At 39.9% G+C, this 20,797-nt stretch overlaps 1 protein-coding gene across 5 annotated transcripts in view; it reads right to left on the reverse strand.

Moving 5' to 3' along the window:
* The window catches only part of LOC131132781 (androgen receptor-like), a 44,173-nt gene that overhangs the window by 19,671 nt on the left and 3,705 nt on the right, over positions 1–20,797 (reverse strand). For 3 of the 5 annotated variants that reach the window (XM_058078724.1, XM_058078723.1, XM_058078722.1), the window contains exons 2-5: positions 19,295–19,446; positions 19,076–19,192; positions 5,773–6,051; positions 5,127–5,271 (exon numbers count right to left, since the gene is read on the reverse strand). In XM_058078724.1, coding sequence (XP_057934707.1) covers positions 5,127–5,271; positions 5,773–6,051; positions 19,076–19,192; positions 19,295–19,446 — 693 coding nt within the window. Of the gene's footprint in view, positions 1–1,964; positions 5,031–5,126; positions 5,272–5,772; positions 6,052–19,075; positions 19,193–19,294; positions 19,447–20,797 lie in introns of those variants that run through there. The other 2 variants (XM_058078725.1, XM_058078726.1) reach the window with 2 other exon arrangements.

A 20,797-nucleotide genomic window follows, 5' to 3' on the forward strand; every position in this document is an offset into this window, starting at 1 on the left:
GAATTATCCTTACTGACCTTTTTTGCAGTACATTTAGCGAGTGAAGATTGCTTTTATAGTTATTAGCCCATATTTCCACACAATAAGTAAGATATGGTAGAACCAGAGAGCAATAAAGAGTATGGAGTGATTTCTGATTGAGAACAAATTTTGCTTTGTTCAATATTGAAATATTTCTGGCCACCTTATGTTGTATATTTGTAATATGAGGTTTCCATCTCATATTTTCATCTATTGTGATCCCCAGAAATGTATTTTCCTTCATCCTTTCAATGTCTACACCGTCTATTTGTATTTGCTGGTACGTGTCCTTTCTGCTGTTACCAAACAGCATGATTTTAGTTTTACTTAGGTTCAAGGATAATCTATTATCATCAAACCATCTTTTTAATATGACCATTTCTTCTCTGACCTTTCTAATGATTTCGTCTGTACTCCCTCTAGAACAAAAAGCAGTGGTATCATCCACAAATAATACCAGCTTTAAGTCTTCTGTGACTTTGGAGATATCATTGATGTACAAGTTGAACAGTTTTGGTCCCAGTATTGACCCCTGGGGTACTCCGCACGTAATATATGAACTTGCAGATGTGTATTCTCCTAGCTTTACGTATTGCTTCCTGTCAGCTAAGTAGCTTTTGACCTAGTTCAGAACTAATCCTCTTATTCCGTACCTTTCTAATTTAGTTATTAGATGTCATGATTGATTGTATCAAAAGCTTTTGGTAAGTTATTTTGTCATCCATGGCTGTTTTTTTTCTTTTGCTTCTTTGACTTCTTTTGGCTTTTTGTTAGAGAATACTTCTGCGTGGGAGACTACAGTCATGGGAAATTAGACCACCTTGTTTCTTCAGTTTCTTGTTCATTTTCATGCTACGATTTTATATTTTAGCGCTAATATCTAGCTTTTTCCATGGTTTTCTTGATAACCAAAATCACTTCAATTATTACATCAATAGCTATGGCATTGTGCAGATTGCTCATGGACTACAAGAGAAGTTTAACTGTCCCTTTTCAATTTCATGAAATAATTGGTCAAATATTCTCCAAATCAGGGGCCATGGTTCTCAGTCGGAAAAGGGTGGAGTGCTCCCTCTGGATTGGGAATGGGGTCCTGCCCCAGGTGGGGGAGTTCAAGTATCTCCGTGTCTTGTCACGAGTGAGGGAAGGTGGGAGCGTGAGGTCGACAGGCGGATCGGCGCAGCGTCTGCAGTAATGCGGCCGTTAGAAGGCAAAGCTCTCAATTTACCGTTCGGCTATGTTCCCCCCCTCAGCTATGGTCATGAGCTTTGGGTCGTGACCGATCGAATGAGATGGCGGATACAGGCGGCTGAAATGAGTTTCCTCCGTAGGGTAGCTGGACTCACCCTAAGAGATAGGGTGAGGAGGGTGAGGAGGGTGAGGAGGGTGAGGAGGGTGAGGAGCTCAGTCATCCGGGAGGGGCTCAGAGTCGTACCCGGTAGTAGTAGTGCCCAGCTGGGAAAAGGCCCCGGGGAACACCTTGGTGACCTCCTGGTGGAGCTGGAGGAGGTGGCCGGGGACCGGGAAGTCTGGGCTTCCCTACTGAGACTGCTGCCCCCGGCCCGGCACCCGGATGGGCGGAGGAAAATGGCTGGATGGTCAAATATCAAATGTTAAACTTAAAGCATACATGTTTGTAAACTGACAAGTACACTGGAGTGTGTTTAATTTCGGGGAGTGTGTTGGGCATAAATCTGCTGTTGTCTGAATTTGCTCCCCAATACGATCTCCCTTCCCTTGACAGCAGCAAGCTATGGTAAACCTCCATAGAAGCTCTAGCTTCAGTTGATGGAAGCTCACAGTGAAACTGTAAGACCATGATTGGATAAACTGGCCAAAACGTCCAGGAGCTTCACCGGGGTCTATGGAGCAGAGGTGGTCCTTGATTTATGACAGACAGCAGTCAAAGGAGTGAATGGAGGATCCCCCCCCCCCCCCCCCCCCCCTTCTCCTCTACGCAGTTATGTAGACTCAGCGGGCAGAACCAAACATGAAGCCTCTTCATGAGGCAATTATTTCACAGAGATTCAATTCTACAGCAACTTTCTTACTTTGCACATACTGCTTTGTAAGGAAACGTTTGTTTGCTGTTGATTCATTAAATCAGGGGTGATTGATTATTATTAGTTATTAGATTATTATTATATATTATTGAGTGTTCTTGAGTCCTACTTTGCATTGTTGTGCTGTGCATAACTTCAAGTTAATTCATGCTAGTACACAGTCTTTTACACATCAAAGCTATCTAAAAAAAACACACTCCAGGCTCGTACTGGTGGATGGTGGGCCTGTATTCATTGAGTGCTGTTAATTCAATGAGGTTCCGGTCTTAGTTTTCCATAATACGTAAGAAATTTGACCAGTATCATGGTGCGCCAGAGATTTTTGATTTGTGGCTTCAAAAAGGTTGGGGATCACTGCATCAAATGATATCGTCTTTGTACTAGTTACCCACCTACAGAAAAGAAACAAAAGTAACTTTTGTTATACCAGACATGAACATGAACAAGAAAGAAAAGGTGGTCTAATCCTGTTTTCCGTGACTCTGTGCGTCTAAGTCATGTGCAACTACTGCTTATGATACCTGTGTGGATTGAGACTATTTTAGACAGCCGGATTGTTGAATTATGTTTGGCTTGGAGATTGTAGCTGCTGTGTCAGCCACCGACAAACTAAAAGCATTTGTATGATTTTATTTTAAGAATATAAAAATGACGTTTTGGTGTTAAAATACAGCTGCTCGATACACACTGGGATGTGTTTAAGTGTCATGTCATGTATTGGTGTGTTCTTCAAGAACATTTTGACATGTATTAAACAGGCAAGTTTTTATTGTATACATATACTTAAAAAACACTGATTTCAGCTTCTGTAGCTTAGTTTGTGTACTTGGTGTAAACAACTTTGTTGTCTTCTCAGGTGAATTTTATGCTTTTCGGAAATTCCTTAAAAAAGTAATAGAAAAAACTGCTCAGTGTGATGGTACTTCATAATAAACACTGCTAAAAATGGCTTAGTGTTGGAAAAGACGATTTTAAGTATTAATATGAATACTTTTTAAGTATTAAGAGGCTGCCGATGTAATCAAATCAGATCTGGCCCCCCTTTGATAGCTCTTTTTTCACATGCATTAATTTAAACAATTAAAGTACAGATGAAAAAAGTATCCCTAAATCTCGACATGATGGTGATAAGGTGAGCCGTGTTCAAGCTGGAGTGCACCTCCACTTTGCTTTCCATTAAAAAGCTGAACAATTATTCAATGACTGCTGAATTCGGCATCTCATTACAATGACATGTCCCCGCGTTTTTGCCCCTCTCAAAGGACAGCCTTGGCTTGGCAGGAGACAGTAAGCAGCCAAGTGACAGGGAGCACTTCAGTCCATTAACACTTACCGCTCACATTTCTTTCAAATAGCTCAAATTACCCACCTTCTCTGAATTACAGCGACGCCACCAGCCTCCAAATTGGAGCTGCTAATCCACCACACCTTGAAGAACAACTCCGTAATCTGTCTTCTATCCAGATACAGAGCTTAGTGGCAGCACTTTACTTCACGCCTGCGTATAAAAGACCCTAAAATGACTCCAAAATGTAGTTCTAACAACTTGTAACTGTTTAAGTGGGGACTGAGATAGTTATAGTCACAGAAAATGGGCGGAAATTGATTTAAACAAATTTTGAGATGCCCAATACTTCAATATATCATTCAATTGTACTATACTATTAAATGTACTTATATGGTACTAATGTACTAATATGGTGACTTGGGATGCAGCATCAGCAAATGAGATACTTGTGAAGATTTGGTTTTGAAGTGTTTAACAAAGGCCACACAAAAAAATATATAATTTTTAAAGCAATTAAATGTATATGTGATTGGTTTTATTTTTAATGCATTGATGTAGTCATACATTATTTTACAATATACAATATTATTTGAATGTATTAAATATGCAAAGTAGTTAAATATACTTGTGATATTTTGTAGAATTCATTATCAACCTGGCCCTAATTGTTTCATATGAAACTGTATGAATAAAATATCCCCTTGGGTCTGACAAAAATCCATAAAAGGAAACTCATTTTTATCATTTTTATCAAAAACACATTAGCATAAAGTAAAACTAAAACTGTTTTAATTTTCCAATTTTAATTTCTGTTGGACACTTTTGGGCTGTTTAGAATTTTGTCACTACCTTCCAGCGCAAAGTGCAAGTGCATCGACACACTCCATTTGTATTTATCAAACACTTTGCTGCTGCTTTGCATAATTGTAGCACGGTGTCACGTTCAAGAACAATACAAATCAGAAGTGTGGGGGGGGTTAGACTAATGGACCTCATGTATTTCTCAGGTGAAAGTTTAGCTTAAGTAGACCACACAGAAGCTATCAAGCTTTGCAACAGCTACATTCTAGATTAAATAATACTATCTGCTGCAAGTTAGTGCTGATCAAGAATAAGCTTTGGGGTTTTTTTTCCTGCAGGGACACAGCACACACCCGACAGCCATCCAGTGTTCTCAGCGTTCAACCTATCCAACGCTCACTCAGCTGTTTGTGTTACTGCACTCTCACTTAAACCTTTGGGTCAAAAGTGAGCCAGCCGCCTCTTCAGATAATTTACAATGGATTGCATACAGTATATTTATATATAAAGATTACATCCATTATATTTATTCAGAGTTGTATTTTTTAGATGTATTTGAATTTTTTTGTATTATTATCATCATTAAGAAACCCTGTTTCATGAGAAAATACTTTGTAGACATGAGTACAATTTAAGTTATCATAAGCATTCATATTCCTCACACCTCACTGTGCTTGTGTGTGATGAGTAATATCCTGATCTGAATCACTCTCACTCAGCAGAGCCATCAGAGTTTGTAGGATGGGAACTAATGTTCCTCACTTTAATGCTAGGGTAACAAAAGGACAAGTAAGCGCTGATGAAAAGCTTGCAGCCATTCCTACTTTCTGACAAATGGATATGGATTTCGTATGATTCTGCACACGCAGGAAAGCAGTGGGTGGGAAAAGAAATTGGTGTCATATAGCAACAGATTAGTCAATGTAATTTGAGAAGTTCTGAGAATTACGTACTCGTTGAAGACGAGATCGGGCGCGAAGTACAGCATCCTGCCGTTGACTGTCTTATACGATCGCCAAGCCAAGGCGAACACCATCACGCCCATCCACGAATGTTGGATGACAGTCATTTGGTCATCCACATGGAGATTCCTAAAACCTACACACAGTTATAACATTTACACTAATACACACTATATCTTCTTGATATTTTTGGGGTGAGTGAGTGTGAACTGGACTGGAATGGAGTGGAATAATAACAATTGTGTCAACATTCTCCACTATAAAATACCTTTTGGTATTCCTCAAGGACTAATGTTAGGACCACTGTTAGTTGTGCTGGTGAGATACCGTTTGATCGCAATGAAAGTTTGTTCTAGTTCTTCCAGGCTCGAATTGTGATTGTTGCCAGTGTGGTATATGAAAAAACCCTAAATGAGTTACAGCTTGTTCAAAGAATCATGTGAAAAGCATTTGCATCAGTTTCCATATAAAAATGATCTCATTTGTTTCTAAAGCATTTCATGTTCTTGCATCACCTGGATTGTTGCCTGAAACCTTTGGAACATTGATGAAGCTCCGGTCCTGTGGCATGAGTCTCTTGGACTTTCTAATTAGCTCATGAACGCAGCTGAAAAGACTTCAACTACACTAGTCATACCTGGTAGTCGTTTAGCCCACTTGACCACGTGGACCAGTTGTCTTTCTCCAAGCTCATTGAGGCTGGTGAGCAGAGTGACCGCTGAGTCTGGCTGGCCGTAATCGTGGCCCGCGTTCACCACCTCAGGCTCAATGGACTCCAGAATATTACGGAAGACCACGTGGGAGTTAAAGTTCAGACTCAATTTGGGGGAGATGTCCTGGACAACCTCAGGTGAATCCTGAACGGGACGATCCTCTTGGGGGGGTTTTGGTTGTCCAGTCTTCTTTAGCTTACGTGCTATAAATGCAAAAGGAAATGCTGTGTCAATAATAATCTTTTCTTTACATGTTTACATGTTACCATGACATTGTTATGTACATGACGTCATTATGTAACCACAATCTTAACATGTTACCATAGTGCAGTGCTTTTCATATAGAGGGGTAGGCCCCTGAGGGGTCGCAGTGAGGTAGTGTTGGTGGAGGTTAGCAGCGGCATTTGGGTCGGTGGGTCCAATGAGGCAGTGGGGACTTTACTCAGGTCCATTAGTGTATTTATTTACACTGGTGCCAGCAACTCATGCAGTGGTTTGTACAAATAAATATGAGCTTCTCAATATTACAGTGGAACCTTGGGTAGCGTCATGAATCCGTTCCAGAAGGTACAACTCCAGTAGTGGGGGCCAGTAGTGGCCTGCAGCTGATTTATTGGCCCTCTGCACATTTTTAAAACATAATTAAGAAAACAAACAAAAAAAACAACAAAGGAGCCCTGACACAAAATAATCATCTATTTGCATGTGTTTGAACTATTTGTGTGTGTGTGTAAACAAAAGAAGTGTGTGTACATTAGTGTGCGCGTGTGCAGATTATTTACTATGGAAAAACAACGGTGTCACCAACGTCTTCCTCTATCCTCCATGATCATGACAGATCCACAGCCAGACAAACTCTGCCAGTGTCAGCTGCCTGTACTTTTCTCTCCGATGGAGTTCCTCCGATACGTCGCCTCCGCAACCACAGAGTGGTGATATATGACTTGTGGAGCCAGCATTAGACTGAGTCCTGTTTAGTTCATTAGTGTACATCAGGGGTGCCCATTACGACAAATGCGAGCTACCGGTCGATCGTGCAGGTAGTTTGATTGCATAAACGTCACTTTGTAGATGTCATATGGCATCAGTCAGCTGACCTTAAGCTCCCATCCTGATTTGCTCTCCCCCATGGCAGTGGTGAATGTCACGTCTCAAACTACATGCAGAGAGCCTATTTTCATATTTATTATTCAGATTATGGATAAACTAAGTCAGCGGTACAATGCCTATTCCTATAACAAATAACAATTTGAAAATATATAATAATAATTTTCATTTCTTGTATATCAATAATGTTTGATAGCAAATGCTAACTACAGCTAATACATGAAGTGTGGAAATGAACGCTACATACCTACTTTGACCGCCATACTACCGGTACTCAGGTTATGTACACAGCTATTGAGGATTTATGTGTAGTTATTTTTATTGCCATATTGAATTAAATTGTGAATTATTTGTCAATGCTATCACTGACTTGGATTACCTGTAAACTTTGAAACTGTCAATGTGACATATGAATCATTAGTATTTAGTAAAGATTGCTGATAATATCGGGCCACCAATAATATCGGCCCCATATCAACATCAGTCGACATCGGTATCAGATTTTTTTCCCGAAAATGAAAACCGATATTTACAAATTAATAAATAAAAACTGCTTGAATAAACAAACAGAGCTGTTTGAAAGGCAGCCACTCTTGGCTGCAGTGATTCCACTACATATATATATATATATATATATATATATATATATATATATATATATATATATATATATATATATATATATATATATATATATATATATATATATATATATATATATATATATATATATATATATATATATATATATATATATATGTATATATATGTATATATATATACGTATATACATACATATACACATACATATTATGACCCTCCAAGAGAAATTCAGATCAAACCTCATCAAACTGCCTCTCAAGCGTTTAAATAAATGACAGTTGTCTCCAGTAGCAGATTAGCTTACGCCTTCCATCCATCCATTTGTCGGTATGCCGCCTATCCTATCGGAATGTAACAACTCCCAGAAGTAAGCACAGTCAAATTTGAAGCTGTGTGTGCGAGCTCAATTAGGAGAATGCATGTGGATGTTCGTGAAAATGCTGTTTTTTTATATAAACTGGGGTGTATTTTCCATCGTATACATGTTTGTTGGGAAGATTACGTCTCCTCTTCACTTTTGCAATGGATTTTCACTGATTGTTGGACACCTCGAGTCATACGACGGCTTCGAATGTTACCTCAAACTTTAACGCTGTCAAACTCTCAAGGATCGGAGCTTCAGGGCAAGATAAAAGGTATGTAGGATATCAATTCCCTAGAATATCGGATGTCATTCTGATCGTGCGAAATATGTTACTTTTGGCCCGGAAGGACTGTGTACATAACACAGTCCTTCCGGGCCAAAAGTAACATATTAGATAGTAAAAAACATAGTAGATGGATACTCGTTATAAATGAGTGGAGAACTACATTGCCTGGTCACAACATTCGGTGCACAAGGGCGGCATCAAGAATCATCAAGCATTCTACATTCATGGATGGCATAAAATACTACTCCCCTCTCAATAGATTGCAGTATGAACCTTGCAATCTTAAACCTTTTCATAATACACTGTGTTGTTAACAGGACAGCAGGCACAATCGTGCATCAGTCACGGATGGTGTTTTTTTTGTCTGCTTGGTAGCTGGTGATGTGAAGTCAGTTGGAAAACTGCTTGTAGTACTGAATGCGGTGCTTCTGAGAAAAATACAGTCAGCAAGACTTACAAATTATTGTTATATTTTTGTTATGTTTGCCTGAATCACATTTCACACAGCTCTTATATATGAAATAATTATATCTAAATTAAACAACAAAGATCACTTACACACTTACACATATAGCTGACTAATAAATACATATAGCAATTTGTGATCAATCCAAGTTTATCCAGATTTCAAATATACAGCTTTAATCCCCGAACCAATTAAACCACGCCCACATCATATTTATGCCCCGCCCACTCCGGTTACAGCTACAGATAATTTAGATGGGTGAACGGATACATATACAGATAGTGGTGTACTTGCTCATACGAGTAGAAACCAATACATCGTGCCGCTGCAGTGGTGGAGCTACATGGTGGCCAGGGGTGGCCAGTGGTGGCCGTGACCACCGCACTGTTTATTATTAGACCAGCCATGTTTCTTCAATTTCTTTTACAATGTAATGTCTGGTACCACTGCAAGTGTGGTACCTGAAGAATATAAAGAACACAACAACATGGAATGCCTAAAAGCAATGTTTTTTGGCAGTACAATGTCATGTATTGTATTGTATGTACAATGTATTGATGTAATAACTTCAGAGATTGTGGTAATCAAGAAATCCATGCATTACACCCGTTATGAAGACGAGCCACCACTGCTGCTAGGCCTACATGAAAATTATGTAACTTGATTTTCTTCCCCGAAACAAATGAAATGGCTAATCTAGTCACGTTTACAAGAGGAGTTTTTCCTCTTTCCGAATAGAATCTTTCCAAATTACTTTTTCCGAAAACCGAAAGGAATATTCCAATCTCTTGTCTACATGTGCCGCTATAATCAACCAGAATAGTCAATGGGGCATGCGCAGTAAAGTGTTAACATCAACATCATGTGATACCGGCTTCCCAGAGTTTTTCTCTCACTTGTTGGAATAACTCCGTATTGAGAGTTTTTCCTTCGTCCAGTCTTGACATTTAGTTTGGATCAGAAACGAACTTTCCGCAGCAGTCCAGTGCCGATTGCTGGCCTCCATTTTTAAAACTGAAGAACGTCTGGAGCTGCGTGTTACGTCATATCTGAGCATGCGCTGAAAGAACGCACCCGGGATCAATTTAAACAGGAAAAGCAAGATTGTACTGTACAATGTTGTTTACAGCCACCTTGACAAGCTAATTGCTGATGCTCTATCCATTAGCTTCACAACACATATGTATATGTTCATTCCACCGCAGGAGATATGTCATATATCGGTATTGGATGATATCAGTATCGGAAATTGAGAGATGGACAATCTTGGGATATCTGTTATCTTAAAGTCGGTTTACTGTGTCTTTTAATCGTGTTGTGTATGTTGTGATATTCTACTTCTACGATGTATGCTGTAACATGCAAATTTCCCCATGGGGATGAATAAAGTATCTACCTACCTACCTACCTACCTGCAAAAAAAGCCAATACCGGACATCCCTGGTATTTAGTATAGTAGTTTACAAGTTTCACGGTTGGGTTTTCTATATACAGTATGTTTTATGGTAATTATGGAAGAGTCTGTGCACCCTGTGTGTGCATAATTATGTACACTGTGTCACTGTTAAGCTTTTTAAAAATACAAATCATTTGCAAATGTGTACTCCTATATGAAGAGTCTTCTACATTTTTATGTTCATGTTCATTGGTTTGATATAGAGTTGGGCAATATGGACCTGAGCATGTACAGTATAATGATATTTTTGGGCACTGGAAAACGTTCCTTACATTAACACCAAATTTATTATTAATAATGATACTCATGGAGCCCGAGTCACCCACACTCAACCACACAAGCTAACCCTGCTAGCTTCCATTGACCCTCTGCAAAAGGAGATTCAGCCAACTTTCGCCGGCGTTTATCGCCATTTCAATGGAAGCTAGCAGGTTCTGACCGTAAACAGACATGCTCCCCACATAGAACTTAAGAACACACTTCCCTGACCAAAATAAGCATGTCGTAAAAAATATCTTGCATATGCAGTTGGAATTGCATCTTTATGACTACATCTTCGTTAACCACAAGCACCGGCATTACAGTTTGTTGAAGATTTCGTCACAATGAGTGCAGGGGCTGACATCCCATTAGTTAGCCAAGCTACATCCATTTCTCAATTACTGGGCACAATTGTCCATTGATGTATTGCATCAATCAATATTTTTTGCATTTAAATAATGGACATTTTAATAGACATTACCCCCCAAAAAATGCAAAAGATGGAATTAAAAAAAATTAAACAAAGAAACAAAATTTGAACAAAAAATGAATTTGGGAACAAATTAAATAGATTTCCTGGAGCCCAATGCATTGTGAGCAGCCCAGGGTGTAGTCTGTGTTTTACACAGCTCGGTGCCAAAACTGAATGATAGAAGTCACTGATATGACCAGTGTGAAAAATGCCCCATGCATCCACTGTGGGTAAAAAAAAAACCCTAAACAAAAAAATAACAATTTTAACCAACAATACTAAGATAAGTCTTCTAATAGCTTTGCTTTTAGACATAGTGAACAGATGAGTCTCATCTGGTGGAAAGATCTGTGGTCATCATGATGGCCTAATGGAGATTTTTTTTTCTTTGCCTCTTTTTCAATTCTCTCATACCTCAAAGATTTTGAAGCGTTGCAAAGACATCTTTGAAGCACACAACTGAGTAAATCACAACCATTTGCATTACATTTGGGTTTCTTTCGCCACTAAAAAGCGAGTGGAATTGGAAGGAAAAAAGTGCACTCCCATCTTCAGTGCCGACACAACTGTAAAAATCTTCCCTTGCTGACCGGAGGCAGCTGCTGCATATGATAACCTGCACTTAGAAACCAAATCGGCACAGGCTTTTGTGTCGCTGGCTGAAAATAAGTGGCAGTTACGTATACTTCTAAATGTTACACTCACTAAATGTTACATTCATTCATTCATTTTCTACTGCTTCCTCACGAGGGTCCGCGTGCTGGTCTTTGGGAGAGACAGCTTCGGGGGTACACCCTGGACTGGTCACCAGCCAATCACAGGGCACATATAGACAACCAAGCATTCACACCACACTCACATTCAAATTCACATACAATATGGAGTCGCCAATTAACCTTGCATGCATGTTTTTGGAATGTGGAGCCCGGAACCCGGAGACAACCATGCATGCAGGGGAGAACAAGCAAACTCCGCACAGAGATGCCTGAAGGTGGAATTGAACTCGGGTCTCCCATCTGTGTGGCCTGCGCACTAACCAGTAGGTTATGCTAATGTTAATGCCAATGCTAAACCTTCCAGAGGATGACATTTCCAGCTAAGTGAGAGAGCATTCGGCGTACCCCAGTGGTCATCTTTTTCAATAAATCCAATGATAGTTTCACACACATATGTCCCACTGCATTAACTGCCCTTTGGCTGATGATCACACCGTTAGCCTGGAAAACTCACCATACTCGCCATAGTTTTTTTTTATGTGCTACACCTGCAAAATAGTTTTCGTGTCATGTGTTGTCGGTTCTGTTGCACGCCGTCGACATAATTGTTATTGTTTTGAAGGAAAGTGGGAGGATAACGTTGCTAGTTCGGGGCAGGACACGGCACTGCACACAGGGATTGCTGCTAGCCACAGGTGATCGGCTTTTGTGATCAGCTTTATAGAACATATGCCAAGCATGTGATTTTTCAAAGAAATCTGCCAATACTGATCGATGGCCGATTGGTTGGGAGCACCCCTAATTTAAGCAAATGTTACCTATTTTTTTGTGTAGTATGTCAAGCATTTTCAAGCCTAAAAATGGCTAGATGACGAAAAATACAAATTATGAAGTATTCTACACTGGTCAATAGTGTTAGATGCACAAGCACCGGACACCGGAACAACAGGCTTTTATTGCAGGTTTGAAATAACTCCCAATCGGTACAGTAATCCCTAATAAAAACACCAGCTACTGTTGCGGCTGTTGCCCACACAAAGATGAAACTCAACTCTGAACCCCCGACACCACTTCCTGTCCCATCCATGAGTGAGATATGCCCTATACTGATATCGTGGATTAATACGGATTAATAGTACATAGGTCTGTCACAGTAATCGATAAAAAAAAACTGTCGATTTGCCTCCTGTTGCTTTTCCTCATCTCTCTTTATCACACAGGCTGGATAACAAGAGAGTTCACAATGCGCACACGTCTATGCGCATTGGTGCTAGAGTGGAATGAACGGAGTGAACCCTCCTTTCACCCATTCAGCAACTTTGTGCCAATACGTGGAGGCTGGGCGATTAGAGAGTGTTCGCTGGTCTTGTGAGCAGCATACGCTGACATGAATGAAGACACAAATGTGATGATTTCCAAGTCCACAGCGACAGTGTGTGAATAGACATAATACAGACAGACCGATATGTTATTTTCTACAGCATCTGTATTAGCTGGTGAGCATAAAGATTTTTTTTGTTTAATTTTCCTCTGCTTTGACTGACAGTAATTTTTAATTGTCTCGTTTCTGTGGAGAGACTTACTAGAAGTGCCATCTGCCTTTTCTGCTCAGTTCAATCAATATTGAATTGCCAATTTTAGACACAACTAAAGCCTGTCTCAAACAAGTCACAGGTGAAAGCAAATGTGAGGTTATATAAGGTTTACCACTTAGAAGGACAATATATTCAAAATTTATTAATGATCCCACAACAAACACATCGAATAAAAATACTAAATTACATTTTTTTGTCAGTCATGCCGTTGATCCTCCCAGCATGCAGTGTAAATAGTAGGGATGGGGCCAAACATGAATACAGTATTGAAAACTAATATTACTAATATAATTTGCATTTAATATTTTACTCAAATACAAATACTTTTCTGACCTCAACAAATACAAATATGGACTGGGTTGCACACCCCGAGTAAATAGGTTGAGCTAACCTTAACAGCTCCATCCTTGAGTTTGATAGCAGTAGACTTGTTAGCGATGGATTCAAACACAAGGATTTGTTACATGCATAGATAAAACCTGTTAATCAAGATGTTGTCAAAATATGTAAAAAGAGCAACCTACTGTGCATTACGTTGGGGACTGATGTGAATAATTGACTACTAAGTTTCACTCTCTGTGGCTGGTGCTGAAACGGTAGCCAGCCTTGCAGCAACAATTTTGTTGAATAAATACAACTTGTTCAGGAGAACAGGGTCCTCAGCCATGAACGTTGCACCCTGCTCGATCAGTCATCTTTCCATTCATTCGGCAGATGAAGAGTTCTATGAAAATCACCATGGGATGATTGGTGAATGAGGGCAGCTTGGGAGGAGCATCCTGTTCATGCACTATGAAAAAGCTGCTCCCATTCTATTGGAGGAAATAATTAACATTCCAGGAATATAGAATTGATTTGAAAAAAAAAATTAAACCCTTTAAATGATACTTGAGCAGATGCCAACCCCAACAAAATTAATAAAAATTAACTTTGTTGCCTCTCAAAAGACTTTCCAGAACTCTAAGGAATAAACAGCTCATCTTAATGATAAAATGACGCAAACAACATGTACTTTTCCATCATAAACTAGAATGGCATTCAGTAGAATACAGACCTCCCCCAAGGCCCAACAACAGCAGCAGAATTCTGGAACTAAAACAGAGGTGGAGCGTGATCAAAAATACATCTATTTGTACGTCCAAGTTTTCTTCTAATTTGTTCTAATGTTTTGAGTTTGATGAGTAGAAAAAATGCATACACGTCGTGTGAAAAGCATGCATCTGCAATTTTGGTGTTGCAAATTTGTACAGTGGAACCTCGGTTAGCGTACTCTGACAAATTTTTTGCTTCGGTTTATGTACAATTTCCAGTTTGTGCACAATATTGTCATAGTCATGTTATTAATTCACTGCGGGAGTCCAGATGTGTTCTGAGTATTTTTACCAGAGAATGTCTTACTTTAGTAGCCTTCTTTGCTAATACGTGTAAACCACTGTCGTCAGTGGTCGATTTGGTTTAATCTCGAAGGCAAAATAAGCCACACTATTGCCAAAGAAGTTTGCAAGTGCCATCATTTTGCTAAATAAGGGTAGAAACACAACTGAATACAAGAAATAACAATAACTAAACAGAAATGTGCTGTCTATATTTATCTTGCTACAACATTGCCGTCTTTGTAAACAATCACGTCTTCAACGAAGGTAAAAGTAACCTTAAATGTTCATTAATCCGTTTCATTCCTCATTTACAGTGTTCCCTCATTATATCGCTGTATCCTTTATATGTGTCTGTTATTGTATTTACTACTGCTACCAGTAGATGGTGTTGAAAACACATGTGAGAGTTGAAGACATATTGTATCCTAGAGTAAAGATGTCATATAAAGTCGGGAGTAAAACACTAAAACAGGAGCAACAAGGACACAAAAAAGCAACAGCCGAACGGCACCAGGAGGAAGGCATGTCAGAGGAGTCAATACGGTGAGACACTTAAAAATTTAACAAAATTGTAACTTTACAGAGCTGCCTTCCACTTCCTGTTTCCTTGTATGTTTGCATGTTTTTCATTTTATTTTGTTTCTGCAATGATGCAATGACAAATGAGTCAAGGTCACACTTTGGATACCCCTACTTTTGTGGCTCTTCGTCTGGGTCAGGCTTGTGGTATTGGCTCTATATGAGTACAACTGTCTTGTTGGCAAGCGAAGGTGAGGCGAGAGACTGGTCAATGGTCAAAAATTTTGCCATAAACTTTCGGCATTAACCAAAAAACAGGCTAACTGGGGCGTGCGCTAACCAAGTTCTACTGTACATATATGCTGTGACATCTTTGTTCTTTGACCTGAAACAGTATTTTATATAAAAGATAGTATGGAAATAATTTATCTTTAGAATAAGTATTTTACAGACTCCAGCATACCTGCGACCCTAGTGAGGATAAGCGGCATAGAAAATGGATGGATGTATTTTGAATTTATCCTTTGTTTTTTTGTGTGTTCTGTGCTTTGGAGGAAAAAGAAAACCCTGACAATCTACAAATTTATGGTGAATATTGTTTGGATTATAGAATGAAATGTCTGGATTAATGATGCCTAATGTACGTAGAATATTAGGGCCTTTGAAGCTCTAAAAAATGTGAGTAAGTGGTGCTGTGAAATGCGGCAAGTGAATTACACATCTGTGATGAGAACATAAGTGAAAGGAGGCTCTTTTTAGCCACAACTAGAAAAGGTGTGCCTTTTTACTGCCAATCACTGCATTAGGCGGCATTTTCGCCCCATGGGTTTGTCAGTGACTAGTGGCCAAATTACCAGCATGTCTGCGGCTTTATTTCGCATGTCTCATGTCAGCTTTGTGCCTCGTGTACAATTTTCACCGTTAACAGAATGAGAAAATGGAGAGGAGTGGAAATTGAACACAAGACTAAAATTAGTCCACGACATGTCAATCTTTACAGCCTAATATGACAAGCAGGTCTGGCTGACAGGAAAGGGAAGTGATGGAATAGGTCTAAATTGCATGGCAGCTCAGTCGGGGGCTTGATGATCACTAACACCCCCTATTGTGATGATGCTGCAATTGAAGAGAGTTGGCAAGGATGTGCGGTCGGAGAAAGACTAAAAAGTACTTGGTCTTCCTTCATTTTCTTGAAGTGTTTTGTTCCAGCTGCACACTGTACACAAATATTACTATGACATTCTTTATGGAAAAAAGACCAGTTGGAAAATGGCAAGAATTTACATTTTCCACCTTTGGATCTCGCGGAGGTTCTAAGAGAGCTTCCAAATCTAAAGAGAAGAAATGGGGAATTGTTGTCGCTGCTGTTTTTGTCTCTCCCTCGCAACTGTTAACTGTCAAAAAGGTTTACTGTTTCAAAAAGGACGATAAGTAGCTGGACTATTCTTGATAATCACCTCAAAAATGTGTTTGAGCATGCTTGATGCCATTGTTTCCACGAGGTTGGGGGGATTGTTGGAAGAACATGGCTTCACGGAGGGCATCCACTGTCTGGAACCGATGTCCATTTTTGGAAACTTCCCTTGCCATCCATCCCCAAATGTTCTCAGTTGAATCTACAGTAGGATCAGGGGAACACAAAGGATGGTCCAAAAGGGTGACGTTATTCCTCTGGAAAACGTCCTTTGTCAGGCGGGCATTGTGAACTGCAGTGTTGTGCCGTTGAAAAAGCCAGTCATTACCAGACAGACGGGGGTCTTCAGTCATGAAGGATCCCTGCAAAACACCTAGTTACCATCTGACACCCCTTCCATTGTTCCATCCCATTCCACTGTGCTGTGTGGAAAACAGCAGGTGGGATCTCCTTGTACCCCAGTCACGTTGAAATCCATCAGGACTGACATTTCTTTCCTCAACAGAGAATAAAACTTTCTTCCACCTTTCAATGGCCCATGTAGGGAGGGTGTTTATCTGCAAATTCCCAACGGAATAATGGCGTTGAAAGAGACAAGACCTTTGAAAACTTCTTAAAACCCTTCTCTTGCAAATGCCATCTGATGGTTATTGGACTCCACTTGACAACAGGAACAACTTTCACTTGGGCCGAGGATCGTCCTGTGTCTTGATGGAATCATATCCTCCATCAGGGTCTACCACTTGACTTTTGTGTTCCCTTATCAGCCAAAAGTGAAATATATAAACAGTTACTAACAATGTCCTCTCTCATTGGGATGCTGACTGGTGGAATACCATCAATAGTATCTTTCAGCACAAGACGTGTCCTCCTTGTTGAGCTGGTATGTTCAAAATAATCTTCAGTAAAAAAAAAAAAATGCTCAGAACAAATGAGCATCTTGGTGAGTCTTCGTAGCGAGGTCGTCTGGTCTAAGTTGAGAGCTGGTATCCCTCAGTCTGTCCTTTTTGGTTTGTTGGTACTGCTGGCGTTTTTTGTTTTGGCTTAAGCATCAAATTAGCTGTGTCCCAATGGCGTGCATTGTTAGCTAGCTCATATTAACTCCTTATTCTAGCGTTATATTGCACAGAAAAGGCAAAGAAATGTGTACCTTTTTCCACTTAAGTATTGTGAATGAAGGGCAAAATTCCCAAAAAGTGCAGTTCCTCTTTAAAGCAGTAAAACACAAAAATATACTCTTCGAGCCCCAGTCGCATACACAAGGGTGCCAAATTAAGCTTGAGCTATCATTCCTTCTTTATCATTCCTTATATATAATAGCATTCCTTCTCACGACAACAACATTCATCCACATTATGTACATTTCTGTGATAAAGAGTGAATTCCGTTTATTATTGGCTAATTCCGTAATTCCATCCGCAATTGCACCTGTGGTGAGTACACATGCACAAACCTGGGTGCAGAATACCAATCAACTTGTCTATGACCTAGGAGACTTGTTTTTAGCTCTATTTTTTTTTTATGACACCCCTATTTTGTTACCACAAGTAAAGAAGATGTCGTGCAAAGTGCTCTTATTTTGAAGGCTGGAGGTGTGGGTGTAAGTTGAGAAGAGCTCTTTATGTCGCTGTCTTTTTGCGCTGTGCACATGAATAAACTTGCATCCTGCAGCCATGGCTCCCGACCAATAATTACACCCAACTTCCCAATCAGTGACCATCCTGAAAGCCTTGGTTACATTGGCATGAGAGACACACGTCAGTTATTGTTTGACTGCCCTGTTTCTGACTGCTTAGAGCAGCGGTGCCTGCGAGCTACAGTACTTTCACAGTGACCGGAAAGTGAAGTCCGGAAGATCTACCTCCCACTATAAATATAGAAAATGTATATTTCCTGTCTTTATCAATGTGAGTATATATGCACATTTTACATATATATCGGGGTGCGCACACTTTTTCAGCATGCATGCAGCAACATGATGCAACTCATTCATTCATTCATTCATTTTCTACCGCTTTTCCTCACGGGGGTTGCGGGGGTGCTGGAGCCTATCCCAGCTGTCCTCTTCGGGCGAGAGGCGGGGTACACCCTGGACTGGTCGCCAGCCAATCACAGGGATGATGGAACTCTTACTATGAAACATATATAAAATCTAACTGGTAAACTTTTAAACTACTATACTAAATACCGATGATTAATATGTCACATTGACACTGTCAAAGTTCTTGATATGATTGACAGATAATCCATGATAATCCATGATATTATTGAGTAATCCATTATAATCCATGATATCATTGTGTTGCAAATGATGCACTGAGCCGGCCACGCTTTTTTTTACATTAAGTTAAGATAACCATTGTAGCTGCTTTATCTTCGTTGGTGCGAGGAGGCTTCATCTATTTCTTTCTATTGCATACTCGGCATCAAAACTATGAATCAAAACTTTAATATCTGAATGATCTGGGAGTGCCAGAATGTTAGTCCCGTTTTCCATCACTCCTTGCCTAACCCTTCACTATGGGTTTGTGAATGTAGTTAAGTTGTAGGTCATTGTTTGATTTTTTTTAAGTTGATGTTAGTCCATCCTACCTCCTAGAGTCATCCCAGCTTCAAAGCACTTCTTCAGCCGACAAGATGGACAGTTTTTTCTCCTTAGTTTATCAATGGTGCAGTCGTTCTTGCTGGCACACAAGTATTTCTGCTTGCCTTGGAGGCAAAGAGAAGAGCAAGGTCACTATAGGCCAGAATGTACAATGTGTCATTTCGCTTATCAAAGTATCATTGATGTTCATTTCAGACGCAATATACCTTCTGCTGCCCTTTTGAAGAAAACCTTGCAGCTACCGCAGGTGAGTGCGCCATAATGGCAGCCGGATGCCTCGTCCGAGCAGATTAGGCATGTTCTCTGTGGTGGGAAGAAGAACTCCATGGGGAACATGTGCTCACTGCCAGTCTCAAACCTGTGGTCCAACAAAATAAGCATGCCATGTTTGTACTGAATATATATCATAATACCTTCCTTACATGCAACCAGTTCATTAGATAAACTTACAACATTAATTCTAATGAGATCCAGACAAGAGCTACATTTAAAGTGGACACTTTACAAAGGTTTTTGGTATTAGTTTTTTTTGTGGTATTAGGTATAAAAATTTGTTAATTTATTAGAGATGTTTCTCTGGTGAGTAGTTTTACTCTCGTTCAAAGTTTGATGTTTGTCATGTTTTGCAATAAAAATTGATTCTGAAGTCCATTTTTCACGTTGTTCTGAGGTTGCTGAATCCTTTCGCTGAGCCATTCCATGCATGCTTGTCACCGTTATCTGAATGCCACCTTTACAAACACTGCCGATCACTGGTGGGAGTAACTCATGCTGGAATTTACTAGCACTAATGAAAGTCGGGTGTACCGGTGAGCATGATGACAAAGATAATGGGTTAAGGCTGTGTCTATCAGTAATAGTATTCTAACGACATGCCAGTTATTCATAGAATGGGGTTAGATTTAATTTTTTCTTCTGCTGTTCTGTCTTATGTTTGAGGCAACAACAGCAGAATCTTTAGTCACTCGTTCATGCACTGAATTACATAGGTGTTGTACAAGTTGTCGGTCTTCGTGTCGCTTTTTTCGAAAGATGGTGCGGGAAACAAAACTGCAGGAGGGAGAGGGCATGATGTGCCCAACCTCATCCCTCAGCGACTTTTGATATTAAGTCATAAAAGACTGTGAGATGGGGGGAAATAAAACCACATCTGATTTTTGATCACAATATCCGTTTGATTACAGCAAGAGAATAGAGAGTGTGGATGTGTAAAAGAGCAAACAGTGAGATCCGTTTGAGACAAAAACAGACATAAGCCTCCCAAGGTCACTAAGGCAGATCTTAGAAGGCAGATGTCAACAAAGGCAGCTGCACGCCATCCCAGTCATTTTGTGGCTGTTTCACATCGGCTCCCATCATGGTACACAACATTTGAAGAACTGTGCATTTAATTACCCACAGATCTCTTTGGGAAGAATTCAGATTTTAATTTATTAGTGTTGAAGTCACTTTGCATTATCTGGCAGATTAAAAGGAGTGACTCTACAGTCAGCAATGCACGCTTAGACTCCTTCCTGGGCTGCCGGCATGAGGTCTCTCCTCGGTCATCGGCCATGCTTGTGGTGTTTTAGTCAAAGTGGGATGTTGGAATGGATCCCTAAATCCCTAGTCAATTTGCCGTTGTCCTCTTTTTTGGATTGGGCAATATAAATGTATTCAGTGTAATTAATTTCAGGACCCCATGCCACTCGTTCACAAAACCTGCTCTG

This window comes from Doryrhamphus excisus, chromosome 7 (assembly GCF_030265055.1).
Source record: "Doryrhamphus excisus isolate RoL2022-K1 chromosome 7, RoL_Dexc_1.0, whole genome shotgun sequence".
Taxonomy (NCBI): domain Eukaryota; kingdom Metazoa; phylum Chordata; class Actinopteri; order Syngnathiformes; family Syngnathidae; genus Doryrhamphus; species Doryrhamphus excisus.